The following is a 23,469-nucleotide window of genomic DNA, read 5'->3' as shown; positions in this document are numbered from 1 at the left end:
CACACTGAGTGGCTGACATGTTAACTTTTAACTAGAGTGAAATCTCAGACCCTTCAAAATTTTTGACATCATAATAAAGAACTTTTATTTTAAGATGTGTGGTTCTGATTTCCAGTCTCCTGGGACCTTTCGCATCATTAGTTTATTGTAGCCCAACCCAAGTTTTCCAGATGTAACCAGAAATTATGTCACAGAAACACCATATTATTAGTGCTGACAATTAAGTTTGTTCAGATTCATAATTATCGGAGACACACTCTTTCTGAGCTAACATTGTCCTTTATCAAGAAAATACTTAATGTGATAGGTGATAATATGAGTAAAATGTCAGCTTAGAGATGCATGGTACAGATGATACATTACAGAGTTAATATAGAATTTATTTACCAATGTCATCCCCATATTCAATTTTTAAAAAGGTAAAAATAAAATATGAAGAAAAAAAGAAAGCATCCCCATACAGTTGTAGTATTAACTTATGAATATGAGACAAACTTGACAAAAGTAATTTTGTTCTTCACTTAGAACTGAATAAAAGTTCCTTGGACATTAAAATGGGGGTTAGGGGGAGTAGAGAAAGCATAGTTTTTGTTTTTTGGGTTTTTTTCTCAGCATTAACCTAACTGTGTGGAGTTGGGTAGCAAAGTCATCTGTCATGGTTGCCCAGTTGATGACCAGACAATCTACCAATTTTTGTGAGAACCAGCAACATTATGGAGCAAGTATATTTGGCACCACATAAGAGAGCCAATGGCACCTATAAAAATGAGATTAATATTTTTATACCTTGCACAAACTTCTATAAAAAAGATATTAGGTAAATAATTTTTGCACATCTAATGCTTTCCTTGAGATTCTTCAATGCAGGAAGGCCAGTGTCACACACTGAACAGAACAATGCCTGGCACAGAACCAGGCAAAGAGTAGATGTGTCAAAATACTTGTTTCATGACTTACCAGAATTAACAAAGGTTGATAATTCTACATGACAGCCATTATTATAGCGGAAAATTCTTTTTCTGGGGACTATATCAATACTTCAGGAAAACAGTACCATTTCAATTGGCTTATCACCCAAGACTGTGGGTGAAGTTAGTTTTTTTTAAGGGGTAACGATCAATATGTAGATAAAAAGAAAGAGGGACTGGTAAAGTTCTTTCTGTGATCCAAAATTAAACATATAGGAAAAGCTCCACGTGTGCCATTTTGTTCTAATACTTATTATGACTGAACCTACATTGCACATGGGTGTTTGGGCACAGCCATATATTGTTTTCAGTATATTAACAACTGTTACAATGGCAAACTTTGTGGCAGAGTTGTGTTTTGTACTATGAATTTGAAAATTGACGCAGAACTTGTAATTCTACTGCAAGGGTTATTTTTATTAAAAATTTTACAACATGATCTCATCAGTAAGAAAACTGACAAAGTAACAAATAATCTTCTAATTTAATCAAAATAAAAAATAAAATTACATGAATTATGACATGCCTTGCAAGTAACTGCAGGCTGTCAGACATTCTTTCTTACCATACCTGCTATTATAGTATTAAGATCAGGCTTCAGTACATTACAAAGGGAAATGTGTATTCTAGTATTAACTTTCTTTGGTAAAAACTGGTAATTGCTGGAGTTAATGTCTAGATCCTAATAAAGTAAAGAAGAAACCTACTAAAATTTATTTCATTTTATTTTATAATTGAATTATCTCAGATTTAGGCCTCAGCTAAGTAATTGGACTTAATACATACTAGTATATTCCTAACATTGGTTTAATAAGTGTGTGGCATCCATGAACAAATGCCTATGTTTCTAACTTTACTGTTTCCTTTCAACCCACTGTGTTAATGTGTTCTAGACTAATTCTTGTCCCCTCTCTCAGTTGATGCTTTGCTGTTGACTGTTGTTGAAACTACAATAACTTACTTTAAAGCATTAGTCCCAGTACCTAAATTTTTAAAAAAAATCCTATTGTACCTATAAGTCCCACGTTAGAACATGTTTGTTTGTTTAATTAAGTTTTTGTTTTTGTGTTTGAGGAGTACAGAGTTTCTACCTATCCCTTCATCTGAGCAGGAAGAGAGAAGACCCTGAAAGCAAACTTCAAGTTGTGCTTTGTTGGAAGCCTTTATATAAGGCATATAATACAGGAAAGCAGGATGAAACATGCTGCTGTAGGCTTTGAATTTTCTCCTTTAGGTCATAGGGGGATGACCTTTTATTAGATAGAGTAGTCTTCCGAGCAGCCAAACTAAGTGGCACATAATCTTTTGTGAGTTCCTATGCAGAGAAGCCATAAATATTCATCTAGATAGGGCTTCTAAACTTTTTATTGCCTTAAACTTTTTACTGCACATTAGATTGCATACATCTTAGAACATAAGGCCTGTCACAGCTGAACAGATAAATGGCGCAGCCATACTGGAGCACTGTTTTTGACGGAGAAATCTATCTGGTGTTCCAGAAGGTGAAGAAGGTCACAGAGTACCACTGACACATAATTGCGCAATGCTACCCTTGGATGATCAATATTTTTGCAAAGCTTAAGTTGCTCTCCTAGGAGTAAGATACGTTGGAAATTTTTCTTTTCTTTCAGGCCACTAAAAAGGCATTTAAAAAATTAGTTTCATTATACTAGACAAAATTATCCTGCTATTTTAATAAATAGTAACAATCATTTTTGGAGAGCTTAATTTACTTTTTTGAAATTATCCATGTGCTCATTTACTAACTTTGCATATTGTGATTTTCCCCACAAAGGCATCAAGATCTATAATAATAAAAGCATAATATGCTAATTAGACCAGACATCCTTCTGGACAACCTTCTGGTTGAAGCCAGGGCTGCGAGGGAAACTCAGGTCCCGGAGCCTGCAGATGGCTAGAGGGAAACCCGGATGACAGCAGCCGGGGGAAGGAAGGCCTACTCTTGCACGAATTTTGTGCACGGGCCTCTAGTAAACAAACAAACAAACAAACAAACAAACAAACAAACTCACTTGGTAATTGATCAACTGGATTTACATATGTTAGTCCAGGAAGTAAGTTCCAAGTTACTATGCTACACCTGGCCTCAATTCTAGTTGTGAGAGAATTTGACCGTGGCACACAAAATTCACAAGGACAAAGAATGCAGCGTACTCATTCTTGATGCCTTCCAGGCATGGCATTAGAATTCATCCTTAATCAACCATGTAGCAAGCCAATATTTTCCTGCTGGGTGAATGCTTCTTCTGGCATAGCCTTATGTTTCAAGTTCAATGAGAAACAACCAATGGTGTTTAATTCCAGGTTGACCATCTGCCAATGGGCTTTTGTTCATTTGATGTCAGTTTAATGAGAATAACTGAAACCAAGATGATCATATCTCAATGGTTGCAACATGCATTTTTGTTTTGCTTGTTAGTTCAGATTATAGAGTTGATCCAGTTGAAGCCAGTTCACAACACTATAAACTAGCCTGAACTAAATCAGAAACCCAGAAGAATCAACATTAATGAGAGGTTAGTGATACACTGAGATGTTTTGCACTATATTCTGCAGCTCTATTTGCAGTCCTTTTGCGTTTAATTTCCTCATCTACAAACTAAGACTAACATGTATTTTAAAAACCTTTACCATCATATGACTAGAAGCTGGCATGGAAACTTTGAATTCTTTTCAAGAAAGTATTTGCTATATTGTTTCTCTTTATTTTTCCCATTATGTTTGAAAAAAACTAAAAAAGTTACATGCCATGGATGGAACTGGAGAGCATTATGCTAAGTGAAATAAGCCAGTCAATAAAGGAAAAATACCACATGATCTCACTCATTCATGGACAATAGAGACCATTATAAACTTTTGAACAATAATAGATACAGAGGCAGAACTGCCTCAAACAGATTGTCAAACTGCAGCGGGAAGGCCGGGGAGGGTTGGGGGGCAGGAGGTAGGGGGGTAAGAGATCAACTAAAGGACTTGTATGCATGCATATAAGCTTAACCAATGGACATAAGACACTGGGGGATAGGGGAGGCTAGGTGACTGTCTAGGGTGGGGGGATAAAATGGATACATATGTAATACCCTTTGTAATACTTTAAGCAGCAAAAAAAAAAAAAATCTTTCCCATGCTTGTAAATGATCATAAATTGTTTGCTGAGCAACGTTTAATCTTTCTGCAAGCTGTTTTTGAGTTTGACACTCATCTTCATCCAATAATGCTTATAATTGTTGGTCTTCAAACTTTTTCGGTTGACCTGGATGTTCTTTGTCTTTCACATCGAAATCATCACTTTTAAAGCATTTAAACCAGCGTTCACAAGTATCTTGAGATGGAGCGTGTTCACCATAAGCTTCCTGAAGCTTTCAGCACTGCCATCAGAGCAGGTAGGCTCCACTGCCTCCTCGTCCAGAGATCAGAACAGAGATGTGGATCCTCAGTGTCACTGCACAGAACTTGATCCTTCAGGTTCTGCGCCTGCTGCCTGGAGCGTAAGCTACGAGTCGATGGGAGTGGGATGACTGCATGAGGAGCTCTGTGAACCCACTTCCCAGGGAAACCAGCAAAACCAAAGATGACTATAAAAAATTTAGTCTCTTGAAATTGTCCTAAGGTAGCAAATGGAGGACATTGATTCAAAAAAACCATGCCCTAACCAGTTTGGCTCAAGGGACAGAGCATCAGCCTGTGGACTGAAGGGTCCCAGGTGCGATTCCGGTCAAGGGCATGTACCTTGGTTGCGGGCACATCCCCAGTAGGGGGTGTGCAGGAGGCAACTGATTGATGTTTCCCTCTCATCAATGTTTATAACTCTCTATCCCTCTCCCTTCCTCTCTGTAAAAAATCAATAAAATATATTTTATTAAAAAAAATGTTACATGCCATATTAAAGATAGAATTTAATTTTTAACATCAAAATGCAACAATTTCTTAAATAATAACTGACCTTTATTGTTGTTTTTTTACTTAACACTGTTTAGTGTAATAAATCAAGATGAAATAATTTTCTTTCTTATTCCCTTTGATTGTTTTGGGGTTATATATACAGAAATAAGCAGTGATCAACATATCTTATATAATAAAAGCCTAATATGCAAATCAACCAAACGGAGGAATGACCAGTCACTATGATGCACACTTACCACCAGGGGGCAGATGCTCAATGCAGGACCTGTTCCCTGGTGGTCAGTGTGCTCTCAAAGGGGGAGTGCCGCTCAGCCAGAAGCTTGGCTCATGGCTGACGAGTGCCGTGGTGGTGGTGGGAGCCTCTCCGGCTCAGTGGCAGGCAGACATCCCTCTTGCAATCCAGGACTGCTGTCTCCTAATCGCTCACCTGTCTCTCTGCCTGATGACCCCTAACCACTCTACATGCCTTCCTTATCGCCCCCTAACTGGTCCCCTGCTGGTCTGGTTGCCCCCTAACTGACCACTGCTGGCCTAGTCGCTCCCTAACTGCTCCCTTGCTGGCCTAATCACCCCTAACCACCTCTGCCTCCCCTCCCACCACCATGGCTTTGTCCGGAAGGAATCAGACATCCAGATGTCTGGTAGACCTGGTCTAATTAGCATCTTACCCTTTTATTAGTATAGATTTCTCCCTTTTCTTCCTTTCTCTCTTAGTTTCTCTCTCCATCCAACTGGTTCTATTTTTTTGGGGAATCATGAGTAACACACAGTTCAAGATTATCATTCCAGAAACATTTATATTGTACTCAACATATGCGAGCATGGTTGCCATTGCTGTTCTTAGGGGGCATGATATGTGTAGAGAGAACAAATTTCAAAAGTGTCACATAGAATTCACAAGATGAGTAAACTGAGGAAGGTTAGAAAAAGTTAATAAAGTGACTTTAATCCAGGTCAATCAATTCAGTTAATTCACTACTTTGATAAAATCAAGAAATTCCCTAGAAATCTCTTTTTTTTTTTTTTTTACCTCCTTCCTTGCCTTCACCACCAAATCTAGATAACTGAGTTTATTAAGCTATTAAGGATAACTTGAGGCATATGGTGTGCATCACATATCTATGTAACCAACAACTATACATTTTTAGTGAAACTACTAATGTTGAGTTTCCCTAACATTTTCATAAAATGTTTTCTTCTGTGGCATATACTCACCGCTATTCTTTTACTAAACTATATGCAGCAGTGACAGGATACTCTGCAAAATTTCATGATTTTCATTACAAATCTGTACATTAGAAATGAGCAATTCATAGTCTAAAAGGAATTATACCTAAACACGTATCTGAATTTCTCTTTCCAAGTTTGATTTTTAATTCCTTTGGTTTCATCGGCTTCTGGTCTTCCAAAAGACACGTATAAACAATGGGTGTAACAAGAAAAGAAACTCACATGTGCAAGTTGTCCCATTTTCATCTAAAAGTTGATTATCAGCACAAGCACATACTCGGCCTCCTGGGATGGCCAAGCACAGTGTACTGCAGCCCCCGTTATTCACTCGGCACATATTGTCTCCTGCAAGAGGAATGAAGGACATGTGTCAGAGCACTCTGGCTCCACCCAAAGTTAGCCGGTTATTTCTAGATGTAGGTAGACTTCAATATGTACACACATGCACACACAAACACACACACCACACACATTACATGTGCATTAATATATAATTAATTAATTGATGAATGCAGCCAGGATTTCTGCTGACTCCTCAATGAAATCCAGAAATGTTTGAACATATATGTTGTGCTGATGCGAGGGATTTTCGTGTTGGTTGTAGGACAATGATCTGCGGGTAGTTGGGTAGCAGAAGAGAGAGGGGGGAGGAGAGAAGACAGAATGGCATCTGTCTAGGATCGTTCCCCAGATTAGGAAGTCTGAGTTTTTTGGAAAGTAGACCACTAGCACTTGGAATGTGGCTTTGGATCCCAAGTGAACAGAAAGAAAGTGAGCTTGCAGGAAGGGGTGGGGTATTGCTCCCCTTGTGCAAGGAGTGCATTGGCATGTCAGTGCATTGAGGATATTTGTGAAGCCTTAAGAATGAGCAGCCTTGCTGGTACCAGGAGACTGTGCAACACACAAGGGTAACGTGTTGTCCCAGTGGACCTGAACGGCAAAGGCACTGAGGAGGCGTGCACAGACATCAATAAACAGGCACAGGGGGAAAGTCGTATGTCCATACTCATGAACATATGGGAGACACCCTGGGAGATTCAGATACAACTGAGGTAAAATTTTTGAAGAGGCTTGGAGGTTCTGTTTTATAAAGGTGTAGGTGAAAATAAATAAAATTTAGGTAATCATCATTTTGATGTTATTATTCCTACAAGTTAGAAAGGCCAGGAAGAAAGTACATTTTCTTAGCATATATGTGTAGAATAGTTAGAAAGAACTCTGCAATGCAATCCAGCTGGCAGTGTAAATGTCAGGGTCTTTTACATGGGGGCATTTTCCCAACTATCAATAAAGAACATTTTGAAAATATTAGTCTATCTTATTCAAACATTAAAAATAAAGAGCCTTTAATTACCCAGAGACATACAATAAAATGAAATAATAATTAAAACTGCATTGGCAGTTAAAGTGTAAGTGCCAACACTGTGACTGAAGTGACAGACTAGGTCAGGGGTGGGCAATCTTTTTGTGAGTGCGTGCCAAAACCAGCAAAATCTCTGACTCAAAATTCTTCTGCATGCCAACCCTAATTTTTTGAGAACATGTTACGCCTACTTGATATCTCTTAAGGTGTACATATGTGAAGAACCTTGAAGGAACAATAAAATTCATTTGAGCGACAAAAACACAGTATATGATGATGAAAAATACATTTATTTTTAATGTATACATGTACACTGATAGTCTGACAGAAAACTTTATGACTCCGTTTGATATTATCAGTGGGACTTTTGCTGCTGCATCACTGATGACAGAGATTTTACATCAGGTTTATATTTTGTGACCTTCAGAGATATGCACGAGCTACTACTTTCATCCGTCAGGCTACTCCTATTATAAGACTTAACAAAATTCATCACTGAGAACAAAGATTCACAAGCGTATGTGGATGAAACCAAAACACTGGTCGGATCTAGGAAGGCAGGGAGAGTTAAGGCAGAGGCATAGAAATTGCTCTTCCCCTCTCTTGTCAATCCATGTCTATGGTCTTTAAGATAACTTGTTATGTAAAATTATTTGTTTATCTAAGATGCACCTACACTGAATTTATCTGAAAAATAAAGAAGTCGATATTAAGAAAAAATTGTAAATGGAAGATTATAAGAGAGGGTTTCGCGTGCCAGCAAAAGTTACTGGCGTGCCATGTTTGGCACGCGTGCGAGGGTTTGCCCACCCCTGGACTAGGTTATTGCACTGTGTGCCTTAGGGGTTGGAAATGCTATGTAGAAATTGTTGATAAATGAGTTTAAAAAATACTTGAAATGTTGCCCTATGCAATTAATATTTAACTCATCTCCATAGATTATCATCATATATCAACAGTATATAAATATTTCTTTTCATTATTCTGAGAAATAAATCAAATTTGCTATGTTTATAAAAAATGAAAGATACACTTTGAAGCTAAGGAAGCTAATATTTAAAGCTATAGAACAATTTCTAAACTAGGAAGATAATTAAGCTTAGTTCAGACTTTTTCCAACAGCAGATGCAAAAAAATTTCTAGGCAGCTTCCAAATATAGCTGTATTTATTCCATGACCATGGAATAAAAATTTAATATTTCATATTATTCTTAGGAGTTCTATCTATGTTACATACCATATGTAGAGGACTGAACTGTAAGTTCAATATTTATTAAAATTCAAAGTCTGTAAAATTAGAATTACTTCAAAATAATTTAAAAACTATGAAAAATTAAAACTGTAATAAATAAGAAGGTACTGAAAGCAATATTTCAGACCATATTGTCATACTGAAAATATACCTAAATATCAAATTCTTTTTTTAAAAATATATTTTATTGACTTTTTACAGAGAGGAAGAGAGAGAGATAGAGAGTTAGAAACATCGATGAGAGAGAAACATTGATCAGCCGCCTCCTACACATCCCCCACTGGGGATGTGCCCACAACCCAGGTACATGCCCTTGACCAGAATCGAACCTGGCACTTTTCAGTCCGCAGGCTGACACTCTATGCACTGAGCCAGACCGGTTTCGGCAATATCAAATTCTTTAATTTAACAGCAGGACTCATACTTATTAGCCTTATTGAATATACAATTTAAGTAATTAGAAATGAATTATCATTATTCCCACTTTTAAATACATTTCCTTTTGTGAATCCTATGTGTTAAAAGAGAAGAATTGATACCTGTCCTGTCATAATAAAAATCTAAAATCTAAATTAATTTAAGTAAATTTATACCTCTTATTAAAATTTCTTAGATTTACAAAATATTAATGGTATCCTAATATATTTTTAATTTATTACTTGACCATATTGCAAATAGAGCTCATATGATAGTTTTAAGTAAATTTCTAGTAGCTTGAAAAACTTTTTATGTAAAGATATTATCTTGAAAACACCACGGACTACAAATAGCATTAAAAGTTTTATACAAAAATATTAATGAAAGAGTTTATAAACATATTGATAGCTATCTTTATTGAAAATCCATTATGCATCAATTCTAGTGCTAGTTACCTTAAATATACATTGAATTCAATTTTTATAATAAACTTCTAAGTAGATTTTCTCTCATTTTCAGGTGGGAATATAGGGTTCAATGACTTTTCCAATGTCTACAAATAAGAAAAAAACTTATTTAAAAATAAGAATTTAGAATAATGTTTATTATTTACTAGTAGCCCTGTGCATGGATCCGTGCACCAGTAGCTCTCTATGGGGCCTGGCTGCTCTGCACCCACTGCCCAGAGGCCCATCTGAGGCCAGGAATGGGCAACGAGGCAAGCGTTCCAACCCACCCCCCAGTCACTCTGTGCCGGCTGTCCAGAGGTCCTCCGTGGCCAGGGTGGAACGCTTGCCTCATCACCGTGGTGACGAAGCAAGCATTCTGCCAGGCTGCTCATGCTGCCTGCTCTCAGCAGCCACCCTCCCGGGACTGGGGGACTCCGGCAGGGCTGAGAAGACTGGGCGCCACCATCTTTGTGATGGAATGATGGTTAATTTGCATATTACCCTTTTATTAGATAGGATTTCTAGATAATAGCAGTGGTATTATTATCACTATTATCATCATTATTTCTAAATAATTAGAAAAGGATTTTTCTTAATCTAAAATTATTGATCATATATACTCTAACTTATTTATGTATGACAAAGTTCAGAAAAATAACATACTAAATAAAACAAAATAAAATGCTAAATGAAGTTTCTTTTAAAGCAGATACTTTAAAAAATCAAATCTATAAGGAAAACAAATGAGGAATAACTTTCAAAATTAAGTTCCAGATAGTGGTCTATCTGAGCCAAAAACTGTATTTTTTCCTCAATCTTAAAACTTGTAGATTTTTTCTGTCCCTTACAGTGTCTGGCACAGAATGTGCATTTGATAAACATTAGTTACATTGATGAATGAAGACATGAATGAATGAATGAAACTTTTAGTCAGCAATAGGAATGACAGAAACAGTCATTTGGGGGTGTAGACATAAGGTGCATTTACGTGGATAGATATGTCTGTTTCATTAAGATAAAAGGGATAGTCTTATTTGTATGTAAGTATACATACATACTTTGGCTACATACTTATTATATCAATGTAAATTATTTAAAGGCATATTATCTATAATAAAAGCATAATATGCTAATTAGACCAGACAGCCGGATGACCCTCTAGACGTCCTTTCAGACAAAGGTAGGGCTGTGAGGACTGAGGCCCTTACATGAATTTCATGCATTGGGCCTCCAGTAACTTTCATAAAGAGTAATAAAGATACATGATATATTAAAACATTTCCTAAGCCTTTATTAACATATGGATTTTTAGGTCTCAGTAATTTGACTTTCATTAATAAAGTATCTTTCACTTGAAGCAAATGGTGTAATATATAAACCATTAGTGCAAAGCAATCCCATTGTTTCATTCTTCCCTTTATCTGAATTTTTTTCAAAATAGTGGAAGGAAAAACTCCCTTTTCTATGTGCCTCCTAAACTCTTGAATTCTCAGATTTATCATATGTGTAGTTAGAAGTCTCTGAACCTAATAGGAAACATAAATCTATGGGAATTTTCTTCTCTTCACTTGATAGAGAGATAGTCAGAATTGCAGTTTAGAAGAGAAAATAAAAGTTGTATAAAGACTAGACAAATTATGTGTTTCATCTAGGATAATTTCAGAAGAATCAGCTTTGAATGATGTCAATCTGAGAAAGGATAAAATGTGCCATACTTTTCTCTATTTTATAAATATACTAGAGGCCCGGTGCACAAAAATTTGTGCACTCGGGGGGAAGGAGGGGTCCCTCAGCCCGGCCTGTGCCCTCTCGCAGTCTGGGACCCCTTGGGAGATAACGACCTGCTGGCTTAGGACTGCTCCTGGGTGGCAGAGGGCAGGCCCAATCCCTAGGTGCGGCCCCTGGTCGGGCTCAGAGCAGGGCCGATTGGGGAGTTGGAGCACCGCCACCTGTCATGCACAGAGCAGAGCAGATTGGGAGATTGCGATGCCACCGTCAGTCACGCTCAGGGTAGGGCCGATTGGGGGGTTGGGGCACTGTCCCTTGTCACACTCAAGGCAGGGTCGGTGGGGAGGTTGTGGCTCCACCCCCTGTCACCCACAGAGCAGGGCCCATCAGGGGGTTGGGGCGCCGCCCTCTATCAACCACAGAGCAGGGTCATTCAGGGGGTTGAGGCGCCGCCACTCTCATACTCAGGGTCTAATGGGGAGGTTATGGCTCTACTCCGTCACACACAGAGCAGGGCCCATGGGGGGGAGGTTGGGGCGCCGCACCCTGTCACACACAGAGCAGGGCCGATCAGGGGGTTGGGGTGCCCCAGCCTGTCACACACAGAGCCGCAGGGTGATCAGGGGGTTAGGGAGCTCCCCCGTATCAGGCACAGAGCAGGGCTGATCAGGGGGTTGGGGCGCTTTCCCCTGTCACGAACAGAGCAGGGCGGACAGGGAGGTTGTGGTCCCGCCCCCTGACACACACAGAGCCGCAGGGCCATCAGGGGGTTTCGGCGCTGCCCCCTGTCACGCTGATCCCGGTGCCGGGAGGCCTCGCGGCTCCGCCGATTCTGGTGCTGGGAGGCATATTACCCTTTTACTATATAGGACAGAGGCCTGGTGCATGGGTGGGGGCTGGCTGGTTTGCCCTGAAGGGTGTCCTTGATCAGGGTGGGGGTCCCCACTGGGGTGCCTGGCCAGCCTAGATGAGGGGATGATGGCTGTTTGCAGCTGGTCACACACCCTTCAGGGTGGGGGTCCCCACTGGGGTGCCTTGCCAGCCTGGATGAGGGGATGATGGCTGTTTGCAGCTGGTCACACACCCTTCAGGGTGGGGGTCCCCACTGGGGTGCCTGGCCAGTCTGGGTGAGGGGCTGAGGGCTGTTTTCAGGCTGGCGGGTGACTGAAGCTCCCAATCGCTCCTTTTTTTTTTTTTTAATTCTGGGCCAGCTTTAGCTCTGGCTCCAGCTCTGAGGCCTCTGCTGCTGAAAGCAGGTATCTGGTTTTTTGGGTTCTATAATCGAAACAATGTATAACTCCAGCTCTGAGATCCCAGTTCACTGAAAGCAGGTTTCTGGGGTTTTGTTTAGCTTCTATATTTGTTACAATGTTTCAAACTATAAGCTCAGAGGCCGGCAAGGCAGGCGGGGAACGTTGAAGTCCTCCATCACTGAAGCAAGCAAGCCTCATGTTCGCTTCCAGCTGCCTGGCTGCCGGCCTCCATCTTGGCTGGCAGTTAATTTGCATATCGCCCTGATCAGCCAATGGGAAGGGTAGCGGTCGTACGCTAATTACCATGTTTCTCTTTTATTAGATAGGATGTTCATTAAAGATAATTTTCATTTGACTTCTTTGAAGCTGTGTGTGTGTGTGTGTGTGTGTGTGTGTGTGTGAACTTTATTAAGAGCCTCTTTAGTATGGTTATATATCAACGTTCCTGAAATAAGCTGGTATGTTACCCAAAAATCTGATGAGTTTTTCCTGATCTGGTGAGGTAAAATTAGCTAACTAATTTTCTAACACTAAGTCTAAAAGAGTTTAGATATTACATTAATAGTACTCATAATTTTTTTATAGTATTCCTGTGGGGTGGGGAGTCTGTGTACGTATGATATTACCTATCATCTATGTATTTATATGTGTGTGTGTGTGTGTGTATACATATATATATATATATATATATATATATATATATATGTATATATATATATTCATAGACATATATATATAAATATTGCATATACATAAATGTAGTCTATATGTATTACCTATATAAATTATGCCATATACCTTAGTCCCTCATAGAAAAAGAAAGAAAGGGAGAGATAGAGAGTAGAAGGCTATCTAAGACTAGGTTATTTCACTCCATGAAGAATAGTGATATGTACTACTTAAGGATTTGGTTTTTTACTCAACTCCAGCTACTTTATCCTTAAAAACAAACAAACAAAAACCCAACAGTTTAATAAGACAATATATATTTTAAGTTTATGTGGCACTAATTATATGTTTCTAAATATTTATTAATATCTGATGTTCAAAAGATCCAAAGAGAAACACTGCTGAAATTATAACATGGGTAAGATAATATGTCTGTATTTAAACATCTGATTGCGTTTTGCTTCATAATCTTGCTATTTTGATCAATGTAGTTAAATAAACTAAAAATTTAGATACTAAGTAGGTTATCCAATTTCAATGTCTATTGACTGAGTAAAATAGATGTTGATCAGGTATCCTTTCTCCACTGTATTGTCTGCTCAAAAGATTCAAGTAAGTATTTTGCCACACAAAGACTGGGTACAAAACAAACTAATTGATTATTTCACCTAAACTAATAAAAAACAATCAATTTGGCCAAATGCATTCCATCAGTAAGACAGAGCATAATGGTTTCTACAATAAAGACTGCATAAATAATTTAGGAATCAAGAATACACTTTCATTTTAATGTCCCTTTGATTACCAATCTTTTAAAAGTCCTTTTTAAAAATACACTGTCCATCCAAGAAACAGCACTAAACAATTATATGTCAATGACACTGTCTGGAACACCAAATTTATTCCTCATAAATATAGAAATATAATCTTCATATGACATGTGTTTTTGTATATCATTGTGACACATTATTCATTTAAGTATTTATTTCAAATGCTTACATGCAAGGAAACTTCCAAGTATATGCCTCCAGATGGAGAAATGAAAGGGGCAAATTAATTAATGTAAAACACAAGTACTGTTCTAAATTACTCTCATATAATATATATCTATTCCTTATAAAATATTTTTGAAGAAAGCATGTCTTGTCTTTGTTAAATCTTTATGTTATGTCCCAAGTTTATGAAGGAAAAAGTGTCAGGATCTGGGTTTAAGCCCAAATCCATTTTATAGTTAGCTGAGATTTTTCTCATCCATACGTTGCATTTAATTTCAGAAGAGAATGAAAAAAGAAAATGTGATTATATACTGATTGGTGTAATAAAATCCAGATAATTAATCAATGTGGAATTAAAGGGAACAGCAACCCTGAAAACAAAACACCACAGGAGATGAGAAGGGTTATTCTTGTTCATATTCTTGGCTCCAATTTAGTGTAGACAAACAACAATGGTGGCGGGGGTAGGGAGTGGGAGGATGTGAATGTAACAAAAAATATTACCATTTGATTTACGCAGGTGAAGCGTAATAATCTCTATTTTTCAAAATGAATGTTTAAAGTCCTCTGCTGTTTTAAAATGAATCCTTGTTCTATGTAGTCAACTCTGTTAATTTTTAGACAGTTCCTTATTCTGTAAATTAATGTTACTTTTTAGCTTGGGTGAATAACAGGGAAGATAAAGTTATTTGGCTGACCTTGCTTGCTAGCCATCTGATGTAAGGGGCTGATACTACTCCCATACTCTGTGTTCAAGGTTACAAGCTGCCTGCAAAAATAACTTACACAGAGCTCTTTGTAAAGTCTGCAGGAGGTCCAGAAAAACCCTTATTTGGGAGACAAAAGTGCTAGAAAGATATATAGAGGGGAAACTTCCATCATATTTTGTTCAGAATTTGAGAGAGATATTCTGCTCTGAGCCCACTAGCATAATAAAGATTCCTAATTAATTGGCTCATTAGACATCCTATGTTCTGCTCGCTGATTTACAATATAACACAAGCAATTGTTTGATTCTTTATTTCGTGTCCACAACTATAGTTTATACCATCTCAAAAATTTCATTTTTTTTTATTTTTAAAGATAATTTTATCTTTTATTAGCTATTAAAGCTTTATATACTTCTCACTCTATGTACTTCCATTATTTCATGAAATTGCATTTTTATTCCAATGAAACAATTGTGATACAGTAGAAAAAAATGTTTTAGTTGAGATAGTTTTCTTTTAACATCCTCCTTTTAGCAGAAATATCTTTAAAATACTCTTGTTGCTAGATAACTTCCTACTGACAACATGTGCAATGAAACACTCAGGCTATAATTTTTCATACTAAGTGCATTGAAATCTAGGCTCATTAAATTTTCAGAAAAATATTTCCATTAAAGAAGGAATGATAACTAGAATCATAACAAAAATCTACTATATACTTTACAAATGGCTTTCTTTATTTAACCCATAAATTCTAAGTCATGGTATTCGTGGGTGGCTTAATAAATCTTAATAAACATAGAATAAACCACAGATGTAGATAAAACATAGAATATTATCTGATTTTAATAAGACATTAATATAATGGTAGATTATTTTACTTTCATATCACCTATATTAATTAGGTGCTTTTCAAATGTACATGAAACTAAGGTAAAATATAGTAAGATGCTGTTAAAAATGCAATTTCCTTATGTAATGTATTTTAAAATATCTTCCCATAATATTTAGTTCCCAATCAAAGGTGTTCTAATGGTTCACAATAATCTTTGAAACCATTAAAAAGTTTTTTTTTTATTTACTTCAACAGGCTCCTTCAGTGAAGACTAGATCCAAAAGGAAATATTTGGAGAAAACCCTGAACTTCACTCAGATAGAATTCCCAGAGTTACTCAATCAGGTTATTTAGAACAATAAAATAATAAATTTTTATGGTAACAAATTCCAAGATTTGATTGACTTTGAAGTAAGTAGACACCTTTTATCATAACATTTCAGAAACACTGTCAAAATAAAATATTTTTGTAACTACTGAAGTGTTATTATGTTTGAAGCTCAGAAGCAATTTTATTTGGTGTTTAATACCTTGTTGCTTTCGTGGATCATAAATCTGAAGCCCAAATAGGGGTGGTCTTTCTCGCCTCAGTAATGTCACCACATTCGTTATCAAATCTAGTTGAAAAATGGAACCATTCATATAATCAGTCCAGAACACGTAATTCCCATGATGTGACAGTCCGAAAGGATGGTTCAGCTCTTTCCCACTGTAAACAACCTGTAAAATATAAACACATTGTGAAAGTTCAGAACTGACCTTTAGAAACATAACAAGTACTTAGAGTGGTTTTCAAATAAATATAACATATAGTGATCCAACTAATAGCTTAACTCACATTTTCTTTCAGTATGTTTGAAAAATAGATGTCACAGGGTGGGCATGTTTTTCTGTTTCCAGAACTTGTTATTTGAAGGAGACCATTTATATTTCATTCATTTAAATTCTCTCATATTTGGCTTTACACGTATGGTCAAGAAATGAAAATGTTAAAATGACTTTGTCTGACACTCTTCCCTGTGTCTTTTCTTTGCAATATTACAGATTCACATACTGGGATAGAAATTGACCTGAGTAATTAGTGTCATTGTGTATATTGCAATATTGCTCATCCAATAGCCAAGGGATACAAGGTGATATTAAGACATTGGGAGTGAAAGGGATCTTTCTATTTTAATTGAGCAAATGCAAATTGAAGAAATGTAGGAGATGACAAGGAAAAAGGTAAATATTATAATTTTGAACATAGAAACACGAATAGTAAATAGATAAACTATGTTAGTAGGCTAATTTCAATTCTGGTTATCTTGATATATTCTTTACATTCCAGTTTTATATTTTTGTTGTTTCAATAGAGCGATCATGTGATAGGTCTTGTTTCACTCGTAGGGTTGTAGGGACAAAAAAAGGAATAATACCTCCAATAATGATAATACTTTTTCAGCTTTTGCCATTTATAAAATGGATTGTATACAATATGAAAAAACATATTATATTCACTTCATTTAATATTAGAGAATTGAGGAAGTTATCGGAATAATGTAGGGTTAGCAACCCAAATTTTGCTCCTTTTTTTCTGAATTCTTCAAAATAAATTTTCATATCGTGAATAATTGAGACAGTTTCTTATTTATTTTCTCACCTCAATCTAAGCTAAAACATGGGCCATTGAAATGTTATGTCTACTATGTACACGTCAACATCTTCAAAGAAATCATAAATATTTATTTAGTATCTGTTAAGTACGTGACAGTTTAAATGGCGATGAATTTTACTCATTTGGAGAAAAATATTTAAAGCACTGTTAGAGCGAGTCAATGACTGAAGTAGTCTTAACTGATTAGTATACTATTTATTTCTCAAACAGAATTCATAATGAATGGGCTTAGCCAATTGTGCAGTCTTCCTTTCCAAAAAGGAAGAAAGGAAGTGTAGTATCAAAGACAGCATTTTGATAAATTTAAATATTCCACTTTTCCATTATTTAACTAGACGGTTGAAGTTAGTTTATAATGTTATACATGCTTAGGGAATTATAAGGTAAAATACAGAGGTGATGATGTTCTCTCAACACTGCCTCTGCCACACAGTCAATGACATCCTCAATTTATCCCTGAATTTCAGAATCATTTTGCAATGATTCTTCCAAAAAGAGGCAAGAGGAAGTTTATATCTATTCATACCAACAAGCTTGAAGTTCAGTTTATTCTTGTGTTTCCATTTCAGTGGCATTAAGTCCTTTATTTTAAAGGAAATGCATTATAATTAAGTTTTCATAATCTATAGGCTAAATTTCAGCTGCAAAATTTGAAGATATTTGAATAGAGCAGGGTTGCTTGGTCAGAGCAAACTCATCAAGAATGTAGAATTGCTGCATTTTAAAGCAGCTCTGATACCCTGAGAGCTTCTTTGAAAAAAACTCACAAATCCTGGCACACCCCGGTGAGCAGGCCTGCTCTCCCAGAGGCAAATGCCAGCTGCACTGCCCTGCTCAGCCTCCTCCAGCCACCCCACCGAGACTGCTGGCAGCCACCTCCGAGCGCTGAAATAAACTTGAAAGTATTTTTAACACAGCGCAACAAGGCTCTGAGAAAACGCAGAAGCCTGCGGATTAAAACCAGCAGCATTTGTCTTTTACCTTCCTGTGAGTTCCATTCAAAAACACCTTCTCAATATGATCATAATAGGCGTCACACCAGTACAAGGTGCTGGTGTGAAAGTCCAGAGTTAAACCGTTTGGCCACAGCATCTTGGAAGTCACAAAAATCTGCCGATTGAAGCCATCCATCCAGGCCTTCTCGATCCTTCCCACGCTGTCGTCTATCTCATCTTCCTCCCAGTCTGTCCAATACATCCAACTACGACATTACAAACAAGAGCGTACACGTTATTTAAACCAGCCTCTGTACAGAGGGCCTCTTCCGCAAGCTGGGCACCTCCATAAAATCTGATTACATTTTTATTTTTCTCCCACTTAAATGCATACCTGCCAAAGGGAGCAGGCGGCTGGGAAGTACCAAGGGAAGTAAGGATGTGTTCCGTGGAGCCCATCTTTTGGACACATTACAGAAAACACACTACCACACTTACTGGTCTCAGTGATTAAGCTAACAGGAAGTGCCAGATATTGATTTTCTTTGGTGTTGATAGCAAGTTTGGGAAATGGTTTGTGAGGCTTTACTAACTATTTTTAAATGTTGTTCATTTTTATAAAACATATAATCAACTATGTAATTAAAAAACCCGTTGACTGGCATGAAAACTCCTTGTATAGTTAATGATCTACCGCAGACTTTATTAAATCTCAGATGAATTATTAGTTTTCAAGACAGGCAATAGGACTGTCTTTGAACTAAAAGGCACAATCATACTGCGATTGTTTGGCCAGGTCTAATTTGTCTTCCTGATGCAAATTACCTGGTCTTTATGGCTGCTTATTATTACCCCAAAACCCACAGAAGATGATTGAGCTGCACATAAGTTTAATAACAGTAGGTTGACTGACCTTAAGATTCTGAGATTTAATTTCTATCTCAAACAAAAGCTTCTGCCCCAAAGAACAAATCATTCTGTGTCAGCTACAACAGTGGGAGAGGGAATGCTGCCATTCCCTCATGAATAAGGTTAAACTCCTCCACCCATGCTGTTTTAGGGTCGTGCGAAAGTGCTGGCGTTATTAAAGTGTAGGCTTTAATTCAGTCACCTCATAAACAAGTTTGTGAAGGGCCAAAGCTCTCCTAAGCTGCTTACCCTAGGAAGACCCTTATTAGATTCTCTACCTCTCACATGCTGTAGACCCTGAAGAATTTCTGAAGTAAGCTGGTAAACATCTGTATCCATGACGAATAATCCTACAGTGATCTAAACAGGCAGATTTGGGACAATTTAGGCTGGAACACACCATCCAAACATTTCGCCCATGAAGCTTTTAAAATTTTTCTTAACTTTATAATTATCTGGATATGCCTTTTTAGACCTGAGGAAGTTTATTAAGATTAGTGAATTTTATTGAGTCAAAATACATTCTGATCCTAGAAATAAACATGGAAATATTTATTTTATATCCTGTGTGTTTTTTTGAGTGGTTTTATTATTGGAGCAAATTAGGAATAAACAAAAGAGTCATTCTGTTTGCTGTAATCCTATATAGTTAGGTATAACTACTCAACTTCAACTATTTAAATCAACTCTGTGAAAGGAAAATGTGCAACTTTTGTCTCCCTATTGATACTTTCATAAAATCTTAAATACAGTTAATCAATGCTCTATTTTTTTTGTTGCTAATTTATAACTTATTAAAATTGCATTTATCTTTCCCTCTAGCTTTTCTTTTGAACATAGTAACACTTTTGTGTGTGTGTGTGTGTCTCTAACCCAAATTGCACATGCATGTGTACACCTATATATGTACAGATAAATGAAGAAAAATGAAGCATGATAACAGATATTCTAAACATACTTTGTATTGTTTTATATTTGAAGAAATATTTTTGTGATAAGATATGTTACTAAGATTATTTTCAAACAAAATAAAAGAAAAACATTTAAATAAATGATGCCAATTTGATAGAGACTATATATGCTATCATTATCTTCCTATTTCATTATATGATTGAAATTATACAGTAAAAGACTTATAATCACCATCAAATGTGAAGGTTCTTAAATACGGAAAATAGAAAACATAACCTATAAAATAAGCAGAAACAAATATAAATATTGTTATAGGTGGAACTTGGGGTAGCCATCAAATCAAAATAATGTTAGCTGGCCTTCTGTTAGTACAGCAAGAAAAAAATGCACCTCTAATTTTCAAGGCCTGTTCAAATGCAAGTTTTTGGTGAAGTTTATTCCTAGCCTTTCTGTCAAAACAGACTCTTTCCTTTGTTTCTTGTGACATCTTTTAGTTTTATTATCTATTGCATTTATTTCTTCAATTGCATTTAATGGTGTTGCATAATTGATCATTCCATAAAAGATAAAAATAATCAAAGGCAGGGATTTTTTTCTTATTTATATGTGTGCTTGTAATACTAAGCTTGGTTTGCTGATATTAACCATGTCTCTAAATTAAATTGTATTATCTGATGGTCAATCCTAGAAATTTCTTGATCCTAAGAGTTTCTCTGTAATGGAAGTAAAACAAATTTTATTGTTGAAAAAAATTGATTTTGTTGCTGATATGGTATCTAGCTGTTAACAAGAGGGTGTTATACTATTAGTTGAGATAAGGTTGCACAAGATCCTCTTTGGGGGAAAACATGACTGAGCTTTGGACACAGTCGTATGGATGATAGTTTGAGAAGTGAGAACTGGAAATGTAGGTTTCTAAGCTAGTGATATACATTTTGAAATGTGAAATTATTAGGATGAGGGAGTTCATCTGCAATGATCAGCCGGGGAACAATGCCATCCTAATTGACTCCTCCTCCCACTTTATCCCCATTTCAACAACCTAATTAGGCCTGCAATCTAATCCTTTCAGTCTCTCCTGTCAGTCCCCACTTTTCTGTTCCTATCACAAATGCTGCAGTCTGCCTTTCATCCCTTTTCAAAGGGAACGCCTAATGGGTTGCTTCTCATATACCTGTCACTTGTCTTCCTAAATCATGAATTGAAAGGTATGGCTTTTATCTTCAAAACTTCCAATTACTCTGTTGTCAGCAAAATAAATTCAAACTTTTAATCACAACATTGAAGATTTCTGCTTATGTCTAGCCTCGTCTCCTACTCTGTTCCTTCACATTCCACCTGCCACAGCTTTAATGAGGTCATCTCACCTCAGAACTGACGCTGACTTCCTTTCCTCTCAGTTGGCTGTACTGTCCCTTCAGAGCAGTGACTAACCTTATGACTGCACAGCCCAAGCCCTTGGGACAATTTTGTTAATCTTGGAATCCTGTTCATCCAGTAACACTCAATTCTGTATTAAAAACCTCAGTAATTTCTGAGAATCATGTATGTATTTGTTTTATTTAATAGGTAATTGTGTGTGTGTGTGTGTGTGTGTGTGTGTGTGTACACAAGCACACCAGATTATAAACTCCTTCAGGGCAATTATTGTCTTACTAATTTATATTGATCTATATGGTAATCAAAAATATACTTTAATGAAAAATAAATGAATCCTTAACTGACTCTATAATTGGTTATGAAGCTTTTGATAAAAGACCTCTGACAGAGTAATTTTGTTAACAGGCAATCACAGATTTTCTTCTTCTGTATACAGCTGCAAGTAGATATTATGGTAGAAACAATATAAATAAATTGTTTTTTCCCTGAAGTTTTGCTTAAAGATACACTGTGTTATTTTAAATGCAGTTTTCTGAGCTAAAGTTTCTTCTTCATTTTAAAAATTGTATTAGGGTCAAACAAACTATTTGGATAATTAAACTTGTATAGTTACATTTCTATTTCTACTGCCTTCCATCCATTCTTCACAGAATAGTGAAATTAGTATTTTCAATATAAACATGATTATATTAATTTCCTATGTTAACACTGAAGACAAAGTACAAAGCTCTCATCCTGGTGGGCAAGGGCCCACCGTCCTTTTCAATTGCACCTGCGTCACCTTCCCCCTTGCTATCTGCAATCCAACCCCGCTGCTTTCACTTCAGTTTCTCTGACACTCAATCCTGTCCAACTTAATATCCTCAAATGTACCATTTTCTTTATCTGGAACACTCTTTTCCTCACTGTCCATGGCTGATTCCTTCTCTGCAATGAAGTCTCAGATTACCTGATGGCTCCTTAAAGAGGCCTTTCAGCAAACCTATTTAAACAAGCTTCTACCCTTAGTCTTCACCTTTTTGTCTTCCTCCATCACTTTGGTCTATCTCCTCTCCCTCACCTTGCAGGTAACACAAGATGCTTCATAAGGTTAAGACTATGCCTATTTTATTAACCATTATATATCTGGTACAAAGTGCTGGGCATAGTATATTTCTAGGGAAAATATATACATACATATGCACATATGTGTCTGTTTTACAGATTGGTGCATAAGAGTAGTAGTCTATTTGAAAATCCATAGGATGAAAAAGGTATTAGAGTCATTCTTGGTAACACTAGAGGCGAATAGAGGGTCCGTTATAAGGCAATAGTCACAGGGGATGCAGATATTGCCTTAAAGAAAAGAAAAAACATATCAATCAGAATTTCCCCCAAATACTACAAACTGTGTAGATGCTATAGGTTTCACATAAAGTTGGATGCCTGCCTATTAGGGAAGCATTGAAAGAGATTCCTAAATTTGAAAGGAGAGATGGACCTAGTGGCTTTTAAATGTCCTCCCTAATCATACGATTGTACGGCCTCCACGTTGGCATCCTCCACCTGAGCATCGCAAAGACCCTTTCACTCTATCAAAAGATATTTTTTCTCTAACAGAATACCGAGAATGAAGATGCTGTTTTAAGGCACATTTAAAACATCTTGCTTCAAGTAGAATTAGACCGTGTGGAATAAATATTTTTCTCTTTAAATTAATATTGGCTTGGTTTAAAGGTCAGATAGATGACTTGGTTTAAAAGCCCAGGAATAGAGTAGATAATTACATGGAATCTACCATACAATCACTGATATTACCTTATAATTATGTCTTCTGGAAACACATACAATGAATTCATTCACTGCTTGGGTGTCAGCCTCAGAGGGAGCACCCAAATTATATT

The 23,469-nt window shown here is 36.8% G+C and overlaps 1 protein-coding gene across 1 annotated transcript in view; it reads right to left on the bottom strand.

The window, feature by feature from the left end:
- Positions 1-23,469, bottom strand: part of LRP1B (LDL receptor related protein 1B) — a 924,684-nt gene that overhangs the window by 710,163 nt on the left and 191,052 nt on the right. Inside the window, exons 9-11 of the mRNA XM_059704885.1 lie at positions 18,432-18,651; positions 16,324-16,513; positions 6,345-6,467 (exon numbers count right to left, since the gene is read on the bottom strand). Of these exons, the coding sequence (XP_059560868.1) occupies positions 6,345-6,467; positions 16,324-16,513; positions 18,432-18,651 (533 nt within the window). The remainder of the gene's footprint in view (positions 1-6,344; positions 6,468-16,323; positions 16,514-18,431; positions 18,652-23,469) is intronic.

Source organism: Myotis daubentonii, chromosome 7 (genome assembly GCF_963259705.1).
Source record: "Myotis daubentonii chromosome 7, mMyoDau2.1, whole genome shotgun sequence".
NCBI lineage: Eukaryota > Metazoa > Chordata > Mammalia > Chiroptera > Vespertilionidae > Myotis > Myotis daubentonii.
The sequence above is the reverse complement of the archived record's forward strand: the minus strand, read 5'-3'. Positions and strand labels throughout refer to the sequence as shown.